This window comes from Aquila chrysaetos, chromosome 1 (assembly GCF_900496995.4).
Source record: "Aquila chrysaetos chrysaetos chromosome 1, bAquChr1.4, whole genome shotgun sequence".
NCBI lineage: Eukaryota > Metazoa > Chordata > Aves > Accipitriformes > Accipitridae > Aquila > Aquila chrysaetos.
This window is the reverse complement of record NC_044004.1, coordinates 431,711-454,816: the sequence shown is the minus strand read 5'-3', so window position 1 is coordinate 454,816 and position 23,106 is coordinate 431,711. Positions and strand designations below refer to the sequence as shown.

Genomic DNA, 23,106 nt, shown 5'->3' with positions numbered 1-23,106 from the left:
CACTGCTTGGTTCAGCCCGTGATCTGCTCTGTAGGATGCACAAGGTCTGGGTAGCAACTTTGACAGGTTGCCCAAGCAGCAGCTGGGGATCCTGATGAAAGTATTTCCTTCAGAGCAACTGGAACAGTCCAGCACATGTCCCAATTCATGGTGAATTCCCCATGAAAAGTTGCAAACTTTTCAACTGGGATTTCAGTTGAGGTCCAGCCAAAGGTCAGCCTAGCATTTCGGCTGTTGCATGCTTTGTTTGGAAGGGTTGAGCACCAGTAGACCTCATGCACACACACATCCCACAAAGGTTAAATATTACTCGACATGCCCTGCCATCGGGAACAATTCCTGGGTTAAGCACAGAGCCCATCTACCCTGCCCTGCTGGTGATCACTTGTGTTACGAAAATCCTGATGCTATTGGCTTGACTCGTCTGAGAAGAAGTGGCTGTCCCGTGTAGGCACAATTTTAACAATCTCCAAGATGAAGAGACAACTAAATCTTAGAGACTCACCTCATCCAGGCTGGAGGACAGCTCACTCTGGAGAAGAGAAGGAGAGCACAGAGTTAGAGCAATTCTCATCCATAAGCCCATCCTAGGCCTTATAATTGCAGCTGATAACTGAATAGGAAAAATGATGCTTTCCAAGTTCCTGCACACCACACGCCCTGAGGTTTGAGAAGAAATCAGTGCAGGTGACTTAAAACCATTTAAAATCCAGCATCAGTTAATGCCTGGGCTGCAGGGTAGGAAACACACCGGAGCTGTTGGGAAGCACAGCCCTTCACGATGGGAATGCTGAAATTATTGCAAGGCAGGAAAGTAATGGTGAGTTTGACACCTGAGGAATTATGTCTGGAATGGGATACATTTGCCCTGTCTTACGGGTCAAAAGTGAGCTGCCCCACTCACTCCAGCTCTATTTACCATCAGCAGAAAGAAACTGGCATCTCTACATGGGGATTCCTTCATCCTAAAACAAGTCCCTAAGACAGGATGGGCAAATTGCCTGCAGAAGCAGGGCTGCAAACACAGAGTCCACTGCAAACCTCCGCAGGAGCAGCTGATGGTGCTGGGACCCAGCAGCTCTGTTAGGGCAGGGAAGGGGAGAGTTTGAGGAGCACAGAGCCTAGGAGCTGCAAACAGGAGAAAGGCATTACCTCGAAGCCAGGGATGTGATGGACAGCCGGCTGTGGAGAAAAAAAAAACCACACATTTTCCATTTGCACTCCTGGTGCTAACTCAGCTTTATCTGGCAGAGAAACACCAGTCCTCCCATAGCCATACGCTGCCCCCTCCATGCCCGGTGCTGGGCTCCAAAAAGCCTGGGCGAGAGGGCAGGGCTCTCCATCCGACAACAAGGCACGAGCAGAGCCTCGAATCCCCCCAGCTGCTTTCTGCTAGGATCGAACAAGGTCCTTGGAGAGGGGATTCCTCTCCAAGGTCTTCCCCACCCAGTTCAGCAACTTCTGAGGGGGGTGAGGAGGAAGGAGAGGCTGCGTGCAGATGATTTAGTGCCCCATCCCGGCAGCAGAGACGTCCCCTGACCCCCACCCAGCAGCCCCTCACTGGTGCAGCAAGGCTTGTACCCAGCGCATCCAACCCCGGCAGCTGCAGCAGCATCGTGGGCAGAGAGCGCAGCATCCCTCCGGGAACAGAGCCGGGACCTACGGCGGAGGGAGGGAAGAAGGAGCTGCGGGACCCTCGTTCCCAGTTAGCACCTCGGGGCTGGGAGGGAAGAACGGGCCAGGGAGATTTAGCCTTCCAGTCCATCCACTTTCCCTGGCATAGAGGCACATCTGGGCTGCAGCCAGGCGCTGTGGCCAGTGGAAAAGCCAGAGACGAGAGAGGCGAGGGGGTGGTGCGTGCAGGGGGACAGGGAGGGTTGGGAAAGCACACGAGAGCACGCTGGGCCATGATGAGGAGTCTCTCCTGCCCGGGCTGGCTCCGAAGAGCAGCCTCCTTCCCCCGTGGCTCATTACATGAACGGCCAGCACTGAGTGCAGAAGCTTGCTGCAGGAGTAACCGCCCGCTTCAGCTCTCATTAAACCCCCTCCGGAAATTAACTCTGAGCAAAGGGCAGCAAGCTGGGGCCAAATGCATCAAGCTCTTCCCGCGGTGTGAAGGTGCCGAGGCTCTGAGCTCAGCACCGCAGCCGGCCAGGCAGCCGTGCCTCCCGAACCGGTACCCAGCAGCCCAGGTTTCGGTCCGGCACCGAGCCTCTTCTCGTTGGCTTTGCTAAATGCCTCCCATCGCACGGCTGCGGTGCAGCCAGCGCTGAGCATCGCAGCCGGGTCTGCTCGGAGCAGCCGTCCTGGTGAAACTGAGGACGGGCAGGCGTAGAGCTGCTGAGCCCACGCGGGCATCACTCAGCGTTGAGCAAAGGTTGGATCCTGCTGGGTGCTGAGAGGCTCCGAGGGAAGAAGCCAGCATTGCAATTAGAGACAGGATCAGGTCCGGGTGGGGAGCTCACCTTCTCCCTCTGAATCAGCTCGAAGGCAGCCAGCAGCTCCCCGACATTTCTGTTCGCCTTGATGACCGGGTGCCAGGAGAGCCGCGGCGAGTGCACCAGGCTGGGCTTGCAAATGCAGCGCCCCATGAACTCATCTGCACCCTGAAAGGCAATCACAGGCACAGGGAGCTTTCTTCCCACCCCACTTCCCGGTGGAGTCCATCACTATGCACCCACATCTCATCTGAAACCCCGACACTCAACGATCAGGCTCAATGTCTGAACCAGTATGGGACCGGTTCAGAAAAAAAGATGGTTTTGATGCCCATGTAGACTCAAGCTTTCAAACTCCTCCCTGTAACTGCTAGAGCTAGAAATGCACTCTTTCTTCTGCATTTTGGCTTAAACAGGAGGTGAAATTCCTACAGTATCACACGATATCCAGAGCAGGAGCTCTGAGTACAGCATTAAGTATCAGCAGCTCTTAAAAATCCCATTCACTGATCTGCAACAGGATCTTCAGTTGCCTTTGCTGCTTCCTGATGGCTTCTTTTGGAGGAGGGAGAGCAGAAGCGTTCCTGAGAGGTTCCAAGACATTCCGGAGATGTATTCTACATGCTTATTACTTATGCACTGCTCTTACATGTGGTCTGAAATCCCTTCTGCTCTTGTGACAGGCTACAGCCCAGTTTTTCTAGGAAGGACTAAAGGTTATCTCACCAGCCCCCCCCAAATGCCATCACTGCAAGGCACTTTGGATACCATTGAGGAGCTGAGCAAACAACAGTGTATCGTCCCCTACTTGCATGGCTGCTTTAAAACCTGTCCCAAGCTTTTCCCACAAGGAAATATGGCTAATTGGGCCATCCTGCAAAACACGATGTCGACGCAGCTTTGGTGACTAAAGCAGGGCCACCAAGGACATCACTAGCAGAGCTGTTCGCTGAATTTTTTGTCTTCTGAGTGTTCAGCTCAATGTCAGAGCCACCCAGAGATGTGACAGCATTGCACTCCAGAGGGCAGGAGTGATGCGTTTGTCCCATCTACCCCAGCACACTCCCACCGTGAAGGTCCAGCTCATGCTGACACACTTACGTAGGTGTCATGGTCATATATTTCCACCACGATGTTGGGAGGGGAGTCAGATACGTTCTGGGGATCCCCAAAGATCTCTATCTCGTAGAAGATGAGTGTCTGGTCCCAGGTGGGGTTCAAGGTGTTCTTGATCACCACCGTCTTCTGACTTTGATGGAGGAAGGAGACAATGGCATAAGGATCTGCAAGGGATGTTAGACAAGAGGCAAAGGATGAATTAGAGCTACCGGTCTAGGAAGGAGAAAGCAATTCATAGTCATTCAAGGGCCAATGGGCTGTGCAGGGAAGACTGCGAACAGGCTGAAAGAGCTGCAGGTCTTTTAGAAACAGCAATGACATTGCCATCATGTCCCAGGCAACTCCAACTGAGAAGAGAATAAAGCCAAGTTCTCCAACACTTATCCCTATACACCAGTTACTTGCAGCTCAGTTACGTCCCAAGTTAGGTGTGATGACTGTATGTTTAGCAACCCTGCAAGCGGGTTGTCTTCCACAGGTTTGCCCTGCCTCTCTTGAACCCACCATATCCTCCAGTGAGGACTCAAAACTGCATGAAGAACCATCTTCTCATGGTTTTTGCAGTATCTCCATCTGAGGCTCCCCAGTTCTTGCATTAGGAGAGAAGGAGCAGTCCACCCGTGCCCCACCTGCACTGACACTTAGGGTTCTGCAGGTTTCTATCAGGCCAACCCTAAAACATCTCTTTTGCAAACTGAAGAGTCTCAGCCTATGGAGTTATTCCTCATAAAGGGCCAATCAGACCCCTGCTCATTCCAGCTCTTTTTGGGACATGACAACCACAACGGTCCACAAAACTTAGCTGTCTATCTATGCAAAGACCTTCCTTCTTATCCCACAGCAGCCTCCTTTTCTTAAAAACCTTCGATGAAGGATTTTTTTTGCCAAAAACCTTTTAGCCATCCAATGAGACCATGTTAAACAGAGCAACCTTATCCTCTGGCTTGTGATAGCTCCAGCTGGTGGAGACACCGTGACCTTCCCTGGCCACGTCTCCCAGCACTCCGCTGCTGTAGCATTAGAAATTTCCTCGCTGCCTGACTTGATCTGTCCTGGTCCAGGTTACCCTCATGACTCCTCACCCTGTCCACCAGCAGTGAGGTAGCACAAATGGTTCACCTATTGCCCTAAGGTGGAGGGCTTTCTCCCAAAAGATGACTCTACAAGGATGAGTGTTTCCATGGTGGTAACACAGCCGTCCTCCAGCAGAGCGGAGAGCACAAACCGTTTCCACGGGGCAGTCTTTCCTGGGGAGATGCAGGAGGTACCAGCACTGCACGTGTGGGTGAGCAGTGACTTCAGGTCACCCCTTGCTGTGAAGACCAGACCACGAAGAAGGTGGCTGGGACATTACTGACTCCTTCCTGGGGTCTTTAACATCTCCAGAAGGGACAGGAGCTGAGGATGCAGCCAGCAACCAGCCAGAGTCATCCTCTCAGCCCCTTTGCATCAGCTTTGGTAACCTCCACGTCTTGGGGAGGGTTTGGGGTTCCCAGCACTTGGGGTTATCCCGCCTGGCCACCAGACAGCTCTGAGTCTCCCTTAGGGCTGCTGCATCTCATCTTGCCAGCCCCACGCAGATGCCTCAGGTACTCCAGGGTCTCACCAGACCCCTGTACTTAGGCACTGAGCTGGGACCAAGGTGTCTCACCCCTAACTTGGGACAAAGCCAGCGGTTTCTCACGGCGAGGCAGCAACAAACAGCGACGAGTAGCCTCCCTTAACAACCAAAGCAATTAACACAGGAAGCCTGAGATCAATTAACAACGGAAACATGAAACCTGAGCCCTCTCTAACACCTTCTCTTCCAGACAGCTTCAAAGAGCATGTGGCCCAAACCTGCTGTGGACATCCAGCCCACACCAGCGGTGGCACTGGGCACAGGGACAGGACAGATGGTGGCAGAACCAGGATCAAGGTCTGGGTGAGAGGTTTGAAACATGCCATGGGGTCATGTTGTAAGACCCCATGGAGACTGAACACCTTTCATAACCTGATAGCACCTACTGGTCCTTGTCAGGGATTAGACCTCCATGACTGCTGCATCCCACCTGACTGGTCCCAGTTGGACCCCTCAGCTCTGGTTGCCTACAAAGCCCGACCTCCATGGTGGCAGGAGGCATCCCGGGCCTTTTGGGAAGGAGGCAGGCCACCTTCTCCACCTGGCACCCAGCATGACATGCCACCACAAGACACAGATGCACCGGACAGTGTATGGGGGTCCACCAGCATGCAGCAGGGTACCACCTGGCTCACCCCAAAGCCAGTCCCAAGAGACCTACCGGCAACCAGGAGCGTGGCAGACCCTACAAATGCAACCCTTAGTGCTGGGCGCTGCGCAAGCCCCCATGGTCCCAGGAGGGGTCCCCCCGCCCCGCGAAACAGCGTGCAAACCCCAACATCAGCACTGTCGGGAGACTGTGAGCTTGTGCTGGGAGCAAAAGGTGTCCTGCCTACCCTGGGGATGGAGGAGCATCCCCCAGACACCTGAAGGCAGGGCTGGCTGAGCAGGGCGGCGTCCCCCACCCTCCCTCCCCTCTTCCAGGGATGGGGGGGGGGGCAAGGGGGGGGTGTATTTTCTTTCTTGGCGTCCGGACCGCAGCAGACGTGTTTAATGAGCCGGGGCTGTTTGCGAGGTGGCCGGCTGGAGAGAGCACTATTCACGCTGGGAAGAACCTTTTCCACTTACGCGCTTTTTTCCAGTAAGAGGAAAGCAGAATGCGTTACAATAAACAAAAAAACCATGGATTTGGATTTGCTTTTTTGCTCTTTTTTTTTTTTTCCCCTCCTCTTCTTTTTAAAGGAGGCCTCCATAAAGCCCCTTTGTTTAGACCCTCATGTGCACAGAAGGTTTATTTTTATAACTGTGTAAAGCCCCCTTAATGAACTCCTTTATGCTTTGTTAAGGCAGCGGAGATCACAATTCCACATTGTGGCATGTTGTTACTCATGTTGTCCTTGGCCGGGTTTTTCCGAAGGAAGGGACTCCCCTCCCCGCTCCGCCGATCGGGGCCATGAGATCACCTCGGTCCCCACCGCTTCGAACAACAAACCCTTTGTGGAGGCGGAGGGGAGACGGGACCTTGGTGGGTGCAGACACTGGGTGATTGTTTGGGTGCTCTGCACCTCTCCAGGGCATTTCTGCCCACCCCCCCTCTAAGCCCCTCTGCTTCAAAATACGGGGGGAAGCAGGAGCCCCTTGGGATTGTGGTCCTGCTGCCTGGCGCGGTGATGCCCAGCTGTCCCCACAGGCTGCTGCCCGCTGCAGGTCCCCACACCGCACCACTTTTGGGGGCTGTCCCTATATCCTATTCGAGATCCACCACCCCTGTGCCAACACCGGTGGGCAATCCCATGCCCAGCCCCTCTGCAAATCCCCGCGGCAGACGGTCGGTGACAGCCTTGGAGCGATGCTGGATGGCTCCTGCCCGCGGGCATCACTGCGGAGGGGTGCGGGTGCTCCGGGGATACCTGTCCCAGGACCTGCTCACATCTCAGATGTGGTCCCCAGCCCATAGCAATGAACCGACAGGGGACTTCTTGCATTGCCCCATCTCCGGCTCTGACTCAGAGGTAGTCAGCAACATCGCCGCTGTCCGGCTTTCCCACCTCAAAATGACACTCCGAAGCATTAACGGGTGTGGGCAAAGGCAGCTTTGGTCACAAGCACCAAAGAGCCGTGGGGCTGCCTGGCTGGGATGGCCCAGCCCATGGGGAAGAAGATGTGGGACCCTCCGGCTGCCGGGGGGGCTGGTCCCTGCTGGGGTCAAATGCGAAAGACCATTCCTGGCACGTTCTCCCACCTCTGCAGCCACGCTTCAGCCTCTGCTGCAAACGAAATGATCCTAAAACCAAACCACCTACACCCAAGCACCCTTCAGCACCGAAAGATAACAGAGCTGCCCAACAGATAAAGTGACATGTCTTATTCTGACTTGATTTCCTAACCCAGAAAACGTGATCTCAGCACGGGACGTCCCGACCACATCAGCTCAAGTCTGGCAGTTTCAGAAGTGCCTGAAGCTGTGCTGGGGATGCGGCGAGCAGCAGGACATGGAAAGCTCTTTGCTCAAAGCCCAGGACACCCCTTTCTCCACCTGGGACCACACTTTTTTCCATGAAGGGGCATTTTTTAGTCTGATCTGAAGGATGCCCAGTTCAGGCATCGGCTCCATCACAGAAACCCTCCAGACGTTGCCTCCCAGCCCCCTTGCAAAGTTTCCAGGATGGAGAGCGGAGGAGCAGCAGCTCAATTTAACATTCGGTCGTGAAAACAAATACGAACCATTTTACAGATTTGCCACTGTTAGGTATTTTCCTTTCCAACCATATTTTCAATCAATTCTTTCATTCCTAATAAACGGGGTCTCCCTTCTTCAGCCTTGATCCCTTCCCAAACTGTAGGACAAATCTGCCCCACAAATCCCAAACCTAGGAGACTTGCAACCACCTTGCAAGGGTGGGCAAGAGGCTGGCCAGGATTCAACCAGCTGGGAGCAAGCTGGATGCTGAGGGCACATAAATCTGACCAGAAACTTCATGAGGATGCCAGAGAAGAAGGTGTCTCTCTGCTCCGAGGTCCTAATTACATCCTTGCACCCTTTTTATTTTTCCTGAGCACATCTCATGGAGGTTTCTGCCCTGTGCTCCATCCTCTGTCCTCCCTGCAATCCCCCAGCTCGCACGCTGCGCAGGGGGGCAGCTCGAGGCAATGTGCCACGGTAAACATCCCTGCCCTCCGCTCTGTTTATATTTGTCATGTCCCTGAGCTGTCTGCTACCCGGCCTTGCCACCGGCTTTCAGCGTCACCTCGGGTCGGGGAGAAGGAGCTATTAGCAAAGCAAACAGCTCTGACTCACAGCTGACCTGGGTAACTTGTGGTTTCTGGTTGGTTTCTCACATAAGAGTTCTTGAAACTCTGATTTTTTTTGCTGATGGGAAATCAAGCTACCAGGCCGGTTGCCTTGGGAAAGCCTCATGCCGCTGCCTTTTCTTGTTTGGCTGCCAAACACCCCTCATTTCACATCAATAAATACCCCAAAATTTGCTTTACAGACCCACTACTCCCCAGCATTCATTACAGCAGTAATTACAAGCACAAACAAGTGGACGTGAGCATTTGGGCTTACCTGAAAAGCTGTCCTTGTCCATTGCAATCAGATCCCGTGCTTGGTACATGTAGCAGCGGAGGTGGTATCTGTTCCCATCTGCACGGAGGAATGAGAAACAGTTAAGAGCTGAGGCCAGGGATGGGTGCAGGGCACCGGGTGAATAGCTGGGTTTTTAACCAGCCCCAGGCTCCTGTCTGAGGGCAGCTTGGCTTAATCCTTCCCGCGGCTTCCCAAGAGAGCACCGAGCCCTGAGCATGTCGATGTTCCCAGGGGCACAAGCCATGCCCCATCCTTGCCCACCCCCGCTTTCCATCCACCTGCACTCAAGGTGGGCGAGAGGAAGAGGATGGGAAATGCTCGGCTATGGGATCCCCACAGCAGAGACCCTGCGCCGGGACTCACTGCAGGGGAATTTCACCCTCCCTTCCGACCCTCAGGCCTTACAGTCAAATATGCACGAAATGGTGGGTCTGTTGACGCCAAAACTGAGGGTGGAGATGGATTTGCCATCATCGCTCTTGTCGTCTGTCACTCCCCCCTGCAAGAGAAAGCAAAGCAAGGTCCGTCATGCCGGTACCCCCTCCACAGCCGGGGCTCCCCGCGGGACAGGGTCCTCCAGGGTATCATCCATACAGGTGTCCAAGAGGATTTGGGGTTTCCAGTGCCTCCTGGCAGCCCACGGAGGGACCCTCAGGCTCTTCTGTCCCAGGAGGGCAGAGAAGACCCCAGAGGGAACAGGACATGACAACAAAAGCAGCCCCAGGGCCACCGACTCACACCCCCTCCCACCCCCCAGCATCTCACCAGCATGGAAAAGCCTCTCCATAAAGTTCATCGTTCTTGGAGCAGTAGTTAGTACAATTTCACTAAGTCCCCTTGTGAGCAAAATTAATGGAGTATAAGCTTTGTGAACAGTGATAACAGACGGTGTCAAATGCAGCCAAATGCCCCATTCACTGCCCGGGGGGAGCCTCGGCCGACCTTGGCCATCGCTCTTCCCTCTTCTTGTGTTCGCCTGCGAGAGCCGGCCTTTTATCACCTCCTAATTGCTGCATTCGGCTTGAAATATTTAGTAGCAGGAAAAGGAGCGTAAAGGTAAGTTCCTGGAGAGTGTAAAGCTGATCTCTAAATATTTTTCAATTATCGAATGCAAGGGAGAGACAGGAGGGGTGTTCAAAGAAAAAAGGAAAAGAAGGAAAAAAGAAAAAAAAAGCGGGTCCAGGATGAAGTTTCCAGATCCCGGAGCCGCCTGGTCCTAAAAAACATGTCAGGAGCTTAGGTGGTCTGCAGACCCCTCCTTGCCTTTCCAGGCAGGAATCGCAATTACCGTGACATTGTCTGCAGAGGAAGCCCTGGGGTTTGCCCTGCATTTACGGCGGTGAGGTCGCGCCGAGGGTTTGCAAGGCAACCTCCAGCGCTGCCTTCCCTTCCTCGCCCCCCCTCCCCGCAGGAGCTGAATAGCTCCTCAGTTATTTTTATGACCTTTCTGCCCGGCAGACTGCCGGTCCCCCCAATCCCCCCACCCCGACCTGCGCCCACTGCCAGCCTGGGGAAGGGCAAGTGAAGGAGACCAGGAGCAGAGATTGCTCTCTGAAGCCCTCGGCAAGGGCTTGGAGACCCCCCCAGTCCATCCATCACGGGGAAGGGGGGCTCCTCACACCCCAAAACACCATGGAAAGCACGCCTTGGAGAGGGCAAGCTGGCAAACGCTCTTTCTCAGGACTACGATTTACCCTTTGGGGTGTCCACGCAGGATGGAGTACCCCCACCATCTCCACCCTTCGCCCTGTCCCCGCGGGGTTCCCAAGGTCCGGGTCCTGCAGCAGAAGCCCGTGCACGGTAGCAGCCACTCGCCTCGGGTGTAGGAGCACTGGGGGACAGAGGCACCCTCGTCCCGGTGGCATCCCACCGCTCTGCCCCAAGCAGGACTCCTCTGCGACCGGGCTTTCCCACCAGGACCCCCCCCCCGCTTGGTGCAGCCGGTTGGTAGTTTGGGCACAAAGTTACAGCACCGGTGCCTTCCACCCCGGCCAAACCCCGATGGCACCACGTGCCCACCCTGGCTGTCATCGCCCTGGTTTAACTCACGTCCCTGCTCTTCTCCTGCCTGGGGAGCCGGTGGTTCAATCACGCTTGGTGCAGAGCCAAAGCTGGGGCGTAAGCACCAGCAGAAAACAGGCAAGATTTTCCAGCCTGGCATGGAAAACCCAAAGCTCTCCGTCAGCCAAAGGTTTCCCTCGGCTGGTTTTTGGAGGAGGATGGGAGGAAATGGGGCTTGCATGGTGGGAGGGCTGCTCACAGCTCCAGGGCAGAGCCACTGGGCTTTCCATCAGAAACTGGAGACGGCCTCAAGCCGCAGAGCTCGGCTCTGGGCTTCCCAGAAATCGGACCGAGGGCAGAGAGGTGCCTGGGGGCTACACCGTGTCCTGCGGTGTTTCTCTTTCAATGACCATCGGCGAGGAGCAAGCTGCCAAATGGCAGATCCCAAAACAGCTGGGACGTGCTGTCACAGAAAGGAAAACCCAGGAACAAGCTGAAGTGATGGAGGTGATGTCCAAGCCAGCAAGCCCAAGGGAAAGGAAGGCTGCCCAGCTTATATAGGGGGGATGCACAGGTGAAATACAGGCAAAAAGAGAGGAAATGAGAGGACAGTGCTGCAGACAGCGGTGTTACGCTGGCTCCGCATTTCAGGTATGGGTGGGAGTGCTAAAAGCCTTCTGCAACGCCAACGTCTTGGTCTCAAGCTCCCCGTTAGTCAGCTGGGACCCATCGCGAGAATCAATAAGCACTTTGTGGGTGTCCCCGGGGTTAGAGGGGGATGGCATCACAGGCAACAGAGAAGGCACGGTGGTCATGGCAAGGGCAAAGGGGGTGGCCCGGTGGACGGGATGCTTTGCCTAGGACACTTGTGGGCTCACCATGGGTCTACTTTCCTAAGCAGAGTCCTGCCCTGAGACACCCGGGGACTGTCCCAAGTCATGCGTGGCTGCATGAAGGCTCCAAGGACTGCTGAGAAAACAGCATACCAGGAAGGAAAGACCCGCGATCCTTCTGCATTGGAGACCCCATGGCCGGGGGCAGCAGGAGAAGGCAAGTGAACCAGTGGGAAGCAACATCTGAGGCAGCTCAACCCACCCCAACAGGCACCCCAAATCCATCAGGCTAATTGTACCCAAGGCAGCCGAAACCCAGCGCCACGTGGCAGCACCACGAGCCCTCACAGCAGCGTGTGGCCCTGCTTCGGGCAGCACGACCCTGCGAGCAGCCATGCTGCCCAGCCCCAATGCTGCTCCCGGTGGGATGGGGGACTGGGGGACGTCCTCCCCTCCCCGTTGTTTGGGGTCAGGAGAAGGATGGAGCATGTGTGATCATGTGAAATAAAAGTCTCCGAGCAAAAGCCCGAGCGAGCACATGCTTAGGGAGAGAGATCGTGCAAAAAAAATCATGCACACGTGCGCCTGCAAGCGTGTGTGGGTCTGGGGGTGTTCATGACGCAGAGGGGCAGGAGCTGGGGTGCCCCGGTCATACAGCAGGTCCCCCCAGCTCTTCCCACTACAGAGAGCCAAGCCGGCTGGGAACGGACTCTCGCACCCCGCGGGGTCCATCCGAACAGACTCTGAGCTCACCCTGCAAAGATGCTGAGCCCCACGCACGGCCCCGGGGCTGCAGCCGCTCAGCTCTGGGGGGGGGCAACACCGATGGAGTGGGATTTTTGAGGAAAGCCTCCACCAAGGAGCACCCAGCTCCTACAAAACCCCCCTCAGCAGCTGGGCAGCAGCTTTCCAGCTGCTCTCATCTCCGGGTCACCCTGACCCCGGGGTGCTGGGGTTCAGCATGTCTTGACGACAAGGATTGCTCGGTTTGGTAAGGCCAGAGCGATGCACGCTGAGCATCCCTGGGAAGAGGGAGGCCCAGAAAGGAGCACCGTCCGCACATTCCTGCATCCAAGACACATTCCTGCTGGTCATGTTTGGTATTATCTTCCTGTTGGAAACCAACCCTTTCGAATAGCTCGGGGAATTAGCACTTGGGGTGTTGGCTTGTTCTGTCTGACTTTGCACTTTAATCCTCCCTCCGCTTTGGTTTCCCTGCACCGCCATATGGCTCCTTTGCTGGACGGCAACCCGTGCCACAACCACAAAATTGCACAAATGCCTTTCGCGGAGAAGGCGGCAGATAACAGGAATGGGACGGAGCAGACAGGAGGGGCTTCGGGAGGCTCCGGCAGCCCATGGCATGCCAGTGGCAGCCCTGGCCCCAGGCCTGGGTAAAATCTGAGCTGGGGGCTGCTCCAGGCTCCCTCTCCTGACAGCATCTTTATTCTGCTTCAGCGTGATCGGAGCCGGCGGCAGCAGCTCAAACTCCAGCTGCTGCCCCATCCAGGTGCCCTGCTCAGCTCGGCATCCCTGACACCTCAGCCTGCGAAAGCTGCCTCCCTCTGCCTGCGGTAAAAAAGCATTAGAAATAGCAAGAAATCCGTGCCCACCCTTCCCAGCCCTCAGCACCCACTCGTATTTTCCTATCCTCGGCACCACTTCACCCCACCACCCTGATCCCAGCTCTGCTGCGTCATTCCGACTCCCTCCTCCCGCTTGCGGCTCCAGCAGATGGAAGGGTTGACCCTGTGCAGGTCCGGAGGGTCTGGGGTTGCTGGATAGGAGACGCTATGTAAATTTAGGTATTATTTTGGGATGGAGCATCCTGGAAAAATACGTAAGTTATTCAAGTGAGAGAGGAGAGCTGGAAAGGCATGAAGCTGCAAAACCAGAAAGTATGGCCAGATCATTTATAAAGCAATCCACAGAAAACCAAGCGACCACAGAAAATGCGGCCAGTAACCCCAAAATATGAGGGCACCAAGGCGAGCCAGAATGACCTACTGTGGAGGGGAATTCGGTGAGCGGAGCCCAAAGGGCGGGCAGCCTGGTCCTGCACCCGCCGGGCTGCCGGGAGCCAGAGCCAGAGCTGGGGAAGGATTCACCTGCCACTCTCCCAGGCTGTTCCCTCCTGAGCTGTCACCCCATGGGGACAGCATCCCCCGAAATCTCCACACCTGAAGTAAATACTACTCCTTGTCGGACAGCCTCACCCTGCCCGGGCAATGGTTTAACTCCCAGGAGCAGCACGGTCCTACAGCAATGGGACGCGGTGCTCCCCCGGGACCCTGGTGTCACCCAGGACACCGCTGAGGGTTTTCTTGCGTTTTGCTGACATTCAAGCAGGGAAAATTCATGGTTCAGGCATTTGCTTGGTGTGACGGAATTGGATGTCTGCATCGGGGTCATATAGGAGCAGCAGTGACGTGTAGGGCAGTGTTTGCTGGGGAAGGGGGAGACAGAAAAGCAAGGCAAGGCAAGGCATGGCAAGAAAAGGCATGGCAAGAAAAGGCATGGCAAGGCACGGCATTGCAAAGCATGGCATGGCAAGGCAAGTCATTGCAAGGCATGGCATGGCATGGCATGGCATGGCAAGGCAAAGCAAGGCAAGGCAGAACGACTGCTTTTTTTGCTAGAATTGTTTTTCAGTTAGAAAATAAGCAAAATAATAAACTGGATTTGTTACATGATAATATAATAAAAGTTATAGATGTAACTTTGGCATAAAGAAAAAGGAGATATTTGGGAGGCTGCTAAGAACTGGGCACTCCAACGCTAACTGACACGGCTAAGAAATGCTTGGAAAATAAATACGCATAGTAGGTAACATCAGGTCTAACAGGCTTTGGGGGTGGAGGGGTGGAAGGGGCAGCCCCCGGCAGCCTGGGGCAGGGGGGGTTCAGCGGCATGCCAGTGACACCGGGGAACACTTCAATCAACCGGGGACCCCCTGCCACCCTGTCACCATCACCAGGAGCGAAGCAAGCAGCGGCTCCCAGCCAAGTTGCCACATTGCCATTTTTTGCCTCTTCCCCTTTGCTTCAGCCTCTGCCCCACAGGCATGGGGAGGGGATTTTCCTCCCCCGGGTCTCCCCCACATCCCCTGGTACCCCCAGCAGACGGGTCCGTCAGCAGCCAAGCTCACAAACCCAGTTCATTTGCAGGCTAACGAAGGCGAAACGAGGGCACGGCTGAGTCCCTCGGAAAAACCGCACGACCGAGCAGAGACCGAAGGCAGCCCCATCAGACAGCCCCCCCCACACCTCCCCTCACCCCCAGAGCCAGGGAAGGGCACGGGGGGGGTCCTGCACCCATGTGCATGGACACACACCCCACGTTACAGGGTTTTCCAGCTAAATCCTCCTCGCTTGCCTCTGCTGAGATGCAGAGGGATGAAGAGTCTGGCTGAAAAATCACATCAACAGGCCCCAGGGTGAAGGGGGAGAAGCCAGGGTCCCACCAGCAGCCCTGGGGGTGGGCGGCAGCCGGGACACCCCCCCCGGCCCGAGGTGGGGCTGGTGTGAGCTCAGGGCTGATGCACGCAAACACCATGGAGCCGCTTGCGTCCCAAAGGGCCCGCTGGGTTCAAATGCTGGACGGAGGGAAAAGGACAGAGCGGAGAAGGAAGGGAAAAAAAGCCAAATGGGGGAAAAAAAATAAAAAGCCCTATAATAGGGGCTTTGTGCTGCTGTGGTTGGTTCTCATTTAGTTATTGGAAAAGCCAAAGGATTATGAAATCCAGTGTATTAAGAAAGCCAGAATATTAGCTCAACAAAAAGCAGTGGGTGCAGGCGGCAGATAACAAGCGGCAGATAACGAGCTTTGCTCCAGGTCCGCTCCCTGGGATGGGACAGATCCAACTGGGCTCCCCCTCCCAAGCAACAATTTTTGGGGGGGAAAGGTGGGTACCTACCAGGGCCCCCTCCAAGGCGAAGACGGCGGCGGCCCCGGTGCGCTCCAGGGGCTCCATCCTGCGCCTCCAGCGGCGGCGGCGGAAGGTGTCGGTCCGGCGATGCTTCAGGTGGAAGCGCCAGCCGAAAAGCGAGGCGTACTCCCAACCCTCCCCGTCCAGCTCCTCCTGCTTGTGCTGCCGGGCAGGGACATGCCGGGGCTCGGGGGGGGGGTTTCGGTCCCACCACCCCACAGCCCCTCTGCAGGTGACGACGGCCGGGACCTTGGCACAGCCAAGGGGTAAAGCTACTTGTGCATGGGGCTCTCCAGGACCAAGGTTTTGCCCACCCAAACCCGGGTCCAGCCTCTTCAAGCTGTTGCCCCGCTATAGTTGTCCCACCCCGTGCCCTCCCTGTATCTCTCCAGCTTGGAATCACAGAATCATTTAGGTTGGAAAAGACCCTTAAGACCATCGAGTCCAACCGCCAACCCAACGCCACCACGTCCACCGCTGAGGATTCAGCCCTTCATCCAGCCCCTGGGGTGAACCCCACTTGGAGAAGGGTCGCTGGGCTGCCCGTGCTGAGCACGGAGGGGGCCGCATCCTGCCCAGCCCTGTGTAGCACCAGTGCCTCCATCTTCGCAGCCTGCCCCCCACTTTGCCCCCACCTCTGATCCCTCCCAGGGCCACCATGGCTCTGCCACCAGTGGGAACTTCTCCCTGGGGCATCGGTCACAAGCCCACGAAGGCTTTTTCTCCCCAGAGCTGTGTCACCTCCCTGTGACAATTGCATCCCTTTGGCAAACAGGGTGGCGGGGGGTCCCCACACTTTCCAGCCACAATTATCTGGAAAAAAGTCCTGGAAAGGGAGGCAAAGTGTCTTGGGGAACTGGCAGGGGGGAGGGAAGAGTGGCAGGGCTGCGGTGGCATTTGCAGTCCAATTGCACCACCTAGAGGGAAGCGGGACCAGGACAGGGGACAGGCTGGGGACCTCTGCCAGTCCCGCTCTCCCGCTTCATGGCACTGGTGGAGGTCCCCGTCCCACCCTGCAGCCCAACCAAGCACCCCTGGAGTGGTCTCCACCCTCTGAGAGATGTTGACCCCTGCCACCATGGTGGAAACCACAGAGGTTGCTGCCTGCTGCGGCACGGAGACCAGGGCGACCAGGCTCCAAAGCACAGCAGGTCTCTGCAGAAGGCTAAGCATCTCCACCTTCGCATGGAGAGACAGGGACACGGCCCCGACCCGCTCTCACCCTCTTCTCCCCGGCCCCCATCCTACCTTCCTCATGGCTTCCATCTGCGCGAGGTCCCTCCGGCGAAGCCGTACCCACCGCCGTCGCCGGTTGGTGTGATACATCTTCTCGGCCGGCACCCAGGCCTTAGGCTTGCGGTCCGGCGGGATGGTGATGCCATACTCCCAGCCTTGGAGAGAAGGCAACACCTGGGTGGTGGCGGGAGAAAAGCCCCCCCCCCCCCACCTTGTCTCCTGTCAGGGACCTCTCTTCACACACATCCAGATTGGAACAGCTTTGATAGCAAAGGTTTGTCCAGACACAACGTGCTTTCCCGGTTTGCTGGTCCGTGCAGATAACGACCTACTCGTGCTGCTACCCGATGGGGGTGTCCCTCTGGGGATGCCCTGGTGATGGATTCATGGCGTCCCACCAGCCCTTGGCTCAACGTCACAGCCTGGGGACTCTCCTCTCTGTCCTTCCTTCCTCAGGCAACCCCAACCCTGTGACCATCTCGGATGCTCTCTGGCCTGATGCCTTCCATTTCTCTTTCACCAGAAGCCAGGTAAGATCTTCCAGAAGAACAGCCTGGACTATCCCCAGCAGCAAGGAAAGCGCTGCCTTTGTGGCTGCGCACCCAGCAGTCCCAGCCTCAGCCAGAGCGAGGGGGAGAGGGTACCCCCACGGCCGGACCCCCTTCTCCTGAAGCCAGCGGGGCCGCTCACACAGCCACGAAGGGGATGTTATCACCCCTGGTGCTGGAAGGGACCATGGAAGGAAACACCACGATGGGCAGAGTAAAGGGGATGAAAACAGGACAGGTGCCCAAAACTGCTGTCCCATACCTTTCTCATCCACAGCTCTGTTGAGGTCCGTGTCCCACTCCACGTCTTCCCATTTCCAGCCCGGAGGACACTCAATCTCATCCTTATGCAGGACCTTCTCCCCGTTCTGTGGGACGCAGGGGTGTTTTCAATCAAACGATGCCCAGCAGATGCCTAAATCTCCCCTGAGTCCCCGGGGGCTTCCTGCCACCGCAGCCTGGGTTGGTGCTCAGCCCCCGCCTGCCCGCTCTGCCCTTACCACGTCAGTGTAGGCATCGGTCATGTGGATCCACTGGCCTCCAGGCAGCCGGACCTGGTTCTCGAACACCTCTTCCACAAAGCTCAAATGCCCGGCGTCCACGTCGTGCAGCAACCTGCACCCCGGGGAGATGGACGGCGTCAGGGGATTCCCCTCCTGCCCTCCCAGCCCTGCGTGGGCAGCAGCACAGCCCCATTCCTCCCTCCTCTCAGGGCCAGCCGTGCCACCCCAACACACGCTTTCCACCCCAGAGGCACCAAGCAGAGCTCCCACGAGACCTCAGCAGCTCAGCTCGGGTGAAGCCCAAAACCCAGGCTGGAAATCCAATGCAAGAAGACGGCGGAGCTGTGCTGAGCATCCCCCGGTCCTCTCCCATCCCCTCAGTGCCCCGCTGGGATCCCACCTCCGAAGCTCCTCAGCATGGGGCTTGCACAGGCACCCCGGTGACCTGGGTGCTGGGGCCATCATGTCTGTGAGCGCCTGTGCGGCACCCACCACCCCGGGGACATCACCCAGCGCCTAGATGATGCATTTTTGCATTAATGCTGTTGCCTACCAAGGACGGGGCAGGCAGACGAGGAAGCCCCATGGCACCCCAGACCTCCATGAGGCTTTCTGGGTGACCTTGCCACCAGCTTAGCATCTGCTAAGGTTTTTGGGATGTCCAGGACAGCCCACCTAGGCTCTGCTCTTTGCAGAAAACCCTCACTCACGTCTTCTCCGGGCAGATGAACCAGTCCCCAGCCCAGGTCCAGCCCGTGGAGGGGCGGAAGCTGTCCTTGGGCAGCTTGATCTTGCCAGTGACATCTGAGTATTTGGGGTAGGTCAGGCCAGTTGTGCCCCAGTTCCCCACCAGCGCCAGCTTGGTCTGGTTCTCATACTGGGGGAGCAAAAGCAGAGAGGGTTTTGCATCAGAGGCTCAAAATCCTTGGATAATCCTTTTGAAATCCCATGAATAATCCCTTCCTTCCTGGAGAGCCCCATCCCGAGGACAGAGCCTCCTGGGAAGAGCCTAACTCCCCCACCAGTCCGCCACCCCCATGGGCACCCCCAGATTTTTGCCCGCCCCCCCCCCCGAAGTAGGTGGAAGGAGATGTGAAGTGACTATGCGGCTTTATGGCTCGTTACCAACCTTCTCCCCAGCCTTTCAGGCTGGATGCTGGTGGAAACAGGTCTTTCTTCTCACAGTTGGTAGGGGCTGATGTGACCCCCCCACTCCCCCCACCTATGCCCTCACCCCTGGTCCAGCCCACCCCACACCCCTCCATGGCGGAGCTGCTGCCCACACCAGAGAGGAAAATAAAAAAAACCCTTTAGGGCTGTCGCCGCGAGATGCTCACGGTTTCGGCAAAGACGGAGAGCCTCCCCTCGGCGTACTGGTTGAACTCCTTCTCATCGACCGACAGCCCGAACCAGAGCTGGACCCGGATCTGGGCTGGGATCCTGGGACCCATCGCCTCCTCCTGGGGGTACTGCCAAAGGCAGAGCCCCATTAATACCCCCCAGGAGGATATTAATGGGGGGGGTGCTCAGGATGGGAGGCTGGGGGTGGTGGGTCCGAAGCCCCCATAGCCCTGGCCGGGGAGGCAGGGGGGGAGGTGGGACACGGAGCATCCCCGGGAAGTGGGGGGACATCGACAGCATGCAGAGCACTTTGGTGATGACCTTGAGGAGCTTCAAAGCCCCGGTGGTCAGGGCTCCTGCGTCTCGGTGAGACACCCTTCAGGGCTAGGACACCAAACCCAGCCAACATACTTCAGCAAAAATAGAAAGAATAAACAGGGAGATGTCTCACTGCCCTTTTTTCTCTCTCTCAGTCACTTTTTTTCCCCTTCAAGTGATGCTAGTTTTCCATCCAGAGCTAAAGTACAGAAAAAACCCAATATATTTTGGTTCATCTTTTGCTGCCAGCTGGGCTTGGGGTTTTGGGGTTTATTCAGTTTATTTTATTTCATTTTATTTTTTTAGAGCTTGTTCAGCACTGATTGTCTGCTCCCAAGCTGGCACGCAGCGAAAGGCCAAAGAAATATCATTTGAGATGTGAGAAGCTCGGTAAGTGCCTGGCAAAGGAGGCCACAGCTTAAATTTCCTGGGGTGGCAGAGGGTCAGGAATTTTGAAAAACATAAAATAACATTTAAAAAAAAAGTAAAAATTAAAATATATTTTTTAAAAAGGCACCATCTGGGCCAAAGTGCACCCATCTTCACTTCCCTGGAACTTGCAGAAAACATGAAGATATTCATGGGGATGCTGCAGATCCATGTAAGAAGGGCTGAACTCCACTAGAACAACCAGGTTCTCACCATGCAGGAACCAGCTTCAACAGGGTGAAAACTGGGGCTGGAGGTCGATGGAGCCCCAGGTGCTCATGGGTTAACATTGTGTTGGGATTTCAGGTTTCCCTGCTTGATTTTCTCTCTCTATTTTTTTTTTTAGGGGTAAACGTTTTAAAAATAAACATCACGCGTGCGCATACACCCAAAGCCAAGGTACCTTCAGGAAGATGGTCTGCAGCTTCCCGCAGTTCTTGCCGCAGCAGCTGGAGATGCTCCTGGAGAAGAGGACCTCGTGGGCTGGCACGCGGGCGTACGCGACGCGCTTGTCTCCCTGCAGCATCCAGATCACTATATCGGGCAGGCTGTTTTGGGGCTGGAAAACACAAAAGCCGTAGCGTCGGACCGGGAAGGGGTGTGCCGAACTAGCGCATCAGCCGCAGAGGGATGCGGGAGGCTGGAGAGCAGCCATGCCCCGAGTCCCACTGCCAACCCAAGCCCATGGAGCGAGACCAGTCGACCCAAATCCCATCTCGGCAGCTCCGGATCCCACCTTGGTCTGGCCAGGGCAGAACAGCTTTGGTTGAGGGTTTACTGGCCGTGCTGTAAAGCTCTGCCATGAACGAGGCTAAACCTCAACGTCCGGGTGCTAAACCTGGCACCTTCCTAACTTGGTTCACGTCACGGCGGGGGGAACGCGGGTCCAACCCTTGCGCAGCGGGACCGGGACTCTGCCCGAAGTCTCTGCTTCCCACCCCACCACCGGGCGAGCGCTCACAGCCATTGCACCAAAACAGCACCGTGACGGCGAGCTTGGGAAAAACGAGATTTCCCCCCCCCCCCTCCCCCAAGGTGAAAAGCAGCTCCTGCCACCGTCGCAGCAGCGTTACCTCCTCTGCCATGGCCTTCAGCCTGGAGAGCCAGTCCTCTGCCTGCTCCAGGGCCGCCGGCAGGCTCGAATCCTCGTGCTTGAGCTTCAGGGCTGCCTTCACTATCTGCTCCAGGTTGGTGCTGCGAAACCGGTACATGTTCTGGTCCAGGTGGGTGCTGGCCGGCTTCCCCAGGACATCGGGCAGGGTCAGGCTGCGGGGACGGGCAGAGGCGCAGCGTTAGCAGCTCACTCGGCCTCTCTTGGGGGTTTTGCTGTCTTTTTTTATATCTTTTTTCCTCCTTTTCAGCAAGTTTCCAAAGGATTAACAAGCCACCGAAGATACGTTTGGGGAACACGGCAATGCCAAGAGCAAAGGAGCTTCAAACCGCACATGCAGCCCCCACGCATCACCCACAGCAGCCAGGATGGGGCCCTGGCTGAGCCGTGCACACCGCACACGAGCACACACACACATTTTAATATAAATTGATTCAAGCTGCTGGATAAACGTTTCAGGAGTCCGGGAGGATCTTCACTGCACTGAGCCATTTAGAGGTTTTCCTGTAAAATGCAGTGATTTACGGTGCTGCTGTTATAAATGCTCTTCTCGCTCCCAGCTTCCAACCTGCGGCCCCTCGCCAGCCGCAGCGTTCCCCCCTCGCGCTGGGACTGGGCTCCATCAGCCCCATTTTCATTGCATGATAAATAAGAAGGACAACATCTCTTGCCCAGATATGCTCATCAAGACATGCCAGGGACAGACGCGCACCGTGGTACCTGCCCAGGATGGTGTCGGCGCAGGTTGTCCCAGGTTAATAACCTGGTCTGGCCAAATCTGAAAATTAAGTATCTACTTTCTGCATAAAGTCAAAGTTACAGGAGGCTTAGGGAGGGACGCACGGTAGAAATGGGTGTGGTGAAATTTAGTTCTTTCATTTCTCTTAAAGAGAATTGGGTTTACTCTTATCTCCAAAGGGAGCCGAAGCGCTGTGGGTGTTGCTAATTAGCCCAACCATTCAGTAGCATCCTGTGCAAGGAGCTAAATTAAAAGACTGTGTTGGGGTTGCAGCCCCAAGCCCTCCATGGTTAGACTGACTGCACTCTGTGAAGTCAGTTTTGTGTGTCCACGCTCCGTTTGTGTATTTATTACGAGGGAGCTGCTAATGAGCTGACCTCCCACTCGTTTGCCGTGCCTTGCATTGCCACTGGTGCACGGGAAGGACAGTGCTCACCCACCAAGCAAACACCACTTTGTGGCAGAAACTAGGATGTACTTCAATATCCTTGCAGGAACAGGGGGAAAAAAAAGAGGAAAAAAAAAACCAAAACCAACTGAATATACCCACTGCAGTTGAATTTCATTTCAGAAAGATAAACTATAAAACTACGCAAAAAAGGAGGAAATGTGTTAAAGAGCTGTGGAAAGGAGCAGCGGAAAGGGTTAAATCCTATAGGCAGCATGGAAACGGTTTGAAGATATCTTGTTCCTGGAGGTATGTGCTGCATGTCAAAGACCTGTAACACCTACAACGGTTAAATGAAGTTAAATTTTGCTCAAATGGGAAAAATGGAAAAGACCACAGACTCCACCAAATGAAAGTGTAAAAATACTGTGAAGTAGTTAAAAAGGCAAAAAGATGGAAGAGCCCACACTAAAAGCATAAAACCCAAAAAACTGTCCCTGTTCAGGTGGATAAACGACACGAGGAACGTGTGCTGGTGAGCCAGAGCTGGAAGCAGCATTTTTCATACCAAAAAAAGCTGGGAGCCAGGAGGACATCGGGGCGGGGTCCATCCCACCTTGGCAGCCGGGAGGAGAGGACTGGGAGGAAATCAGTCAAGCAGCAAATTGTTTGCAATTCAGGTAGGGAACAGCTGGACGGTTGGGTGAGATCTGTAGCTTTGTGCTTAATATTGCTTAATATGATTAATGTGCTTTATTAATATGATTAGAGGACTGGAAGAAGGAACATGATGGCAACCTCAAAGAGACCTGGGAGGATCTCAGGGAACCCGACATCAGCAAGTCTGACGTGCATCTGACAAATTAGCAGAAACCACAACTAAGACGAGAAGAGCAGGGAGGTAGACAACCTGGACCCGAGAGCTCCCCTGCGGAGGGATGCTCTGCCGCCCTGGACCAAGAGGATGGTCATCTCCTGGGCAAAGAGCTGGTTATAAGGCAGGTGGCAAAAGATGGGAGCCTTG

At 55.7% G+C, this 23,106-nt stretch overlaps 1 protein-coding gene across 14 annotated transcripts in view; it reads right to left on the bottom strand.

Annotated features, from left to right (window-relative positions):
- Positions 1-23,106, bottom strand: part of DYSF (dysferlin) — a 107,904-nt gene that overhangs the window by 60,631 nt on the left and 24,167 nt on the right. For all 14 annotated transcript variants that reach the window (XM_030025180.1, XM_030025248.1, XM_030025269.1 and 11 more), the window contains 14 exons: positions 20,918-21,110; positions 20,248-20,403; positions 19,094-19,225; positions 18,467-18,633; positions 17,754-17,868; positions 17,516-17,621; positions 16,718-16,860; positions 15,458-15,631; positions 9,113-9,206; positions 8,687-8,764; positions 3,540-3,721; positions 2,466-2,606; positions 1,153-1,182; positions 506-532 (listed from right to left, as the gene is read on the bottom strand). In XM_030025180.1, coding sequence (XP_029881040.1) covers positions 506-532; positions 1,153-1,182; positions 2,466-2,606; positions 3,540-3,721; positions 8,687-8,764; positions 9,113-9,206; positions 15,458-15,631; positions 16,718-16,860; positions 17,516-17,621; positions 17,754-17,868; positions 18,467-18,633; positions 19,094-19,225; positions 20,248-20,403; positions 20,918-21,110 — 1,738 coding nt within the window. The remainder of the gene's footprint in view (positions 1-505; positions 533-1,152; positions 1,183-2,465; positions 2,607-3,539; positions 3,722-8,686; positions 8,765-9,112; positions 9,207-15,457; positions 15,632-16,717; positions 16,861-17,515; positions 17,622-17,753; positions 17,869-18,466; positions 18,634-19,093; positions 19,226-20,247; positions 20,404-20,917; positions 21,111-23,106) is intronic.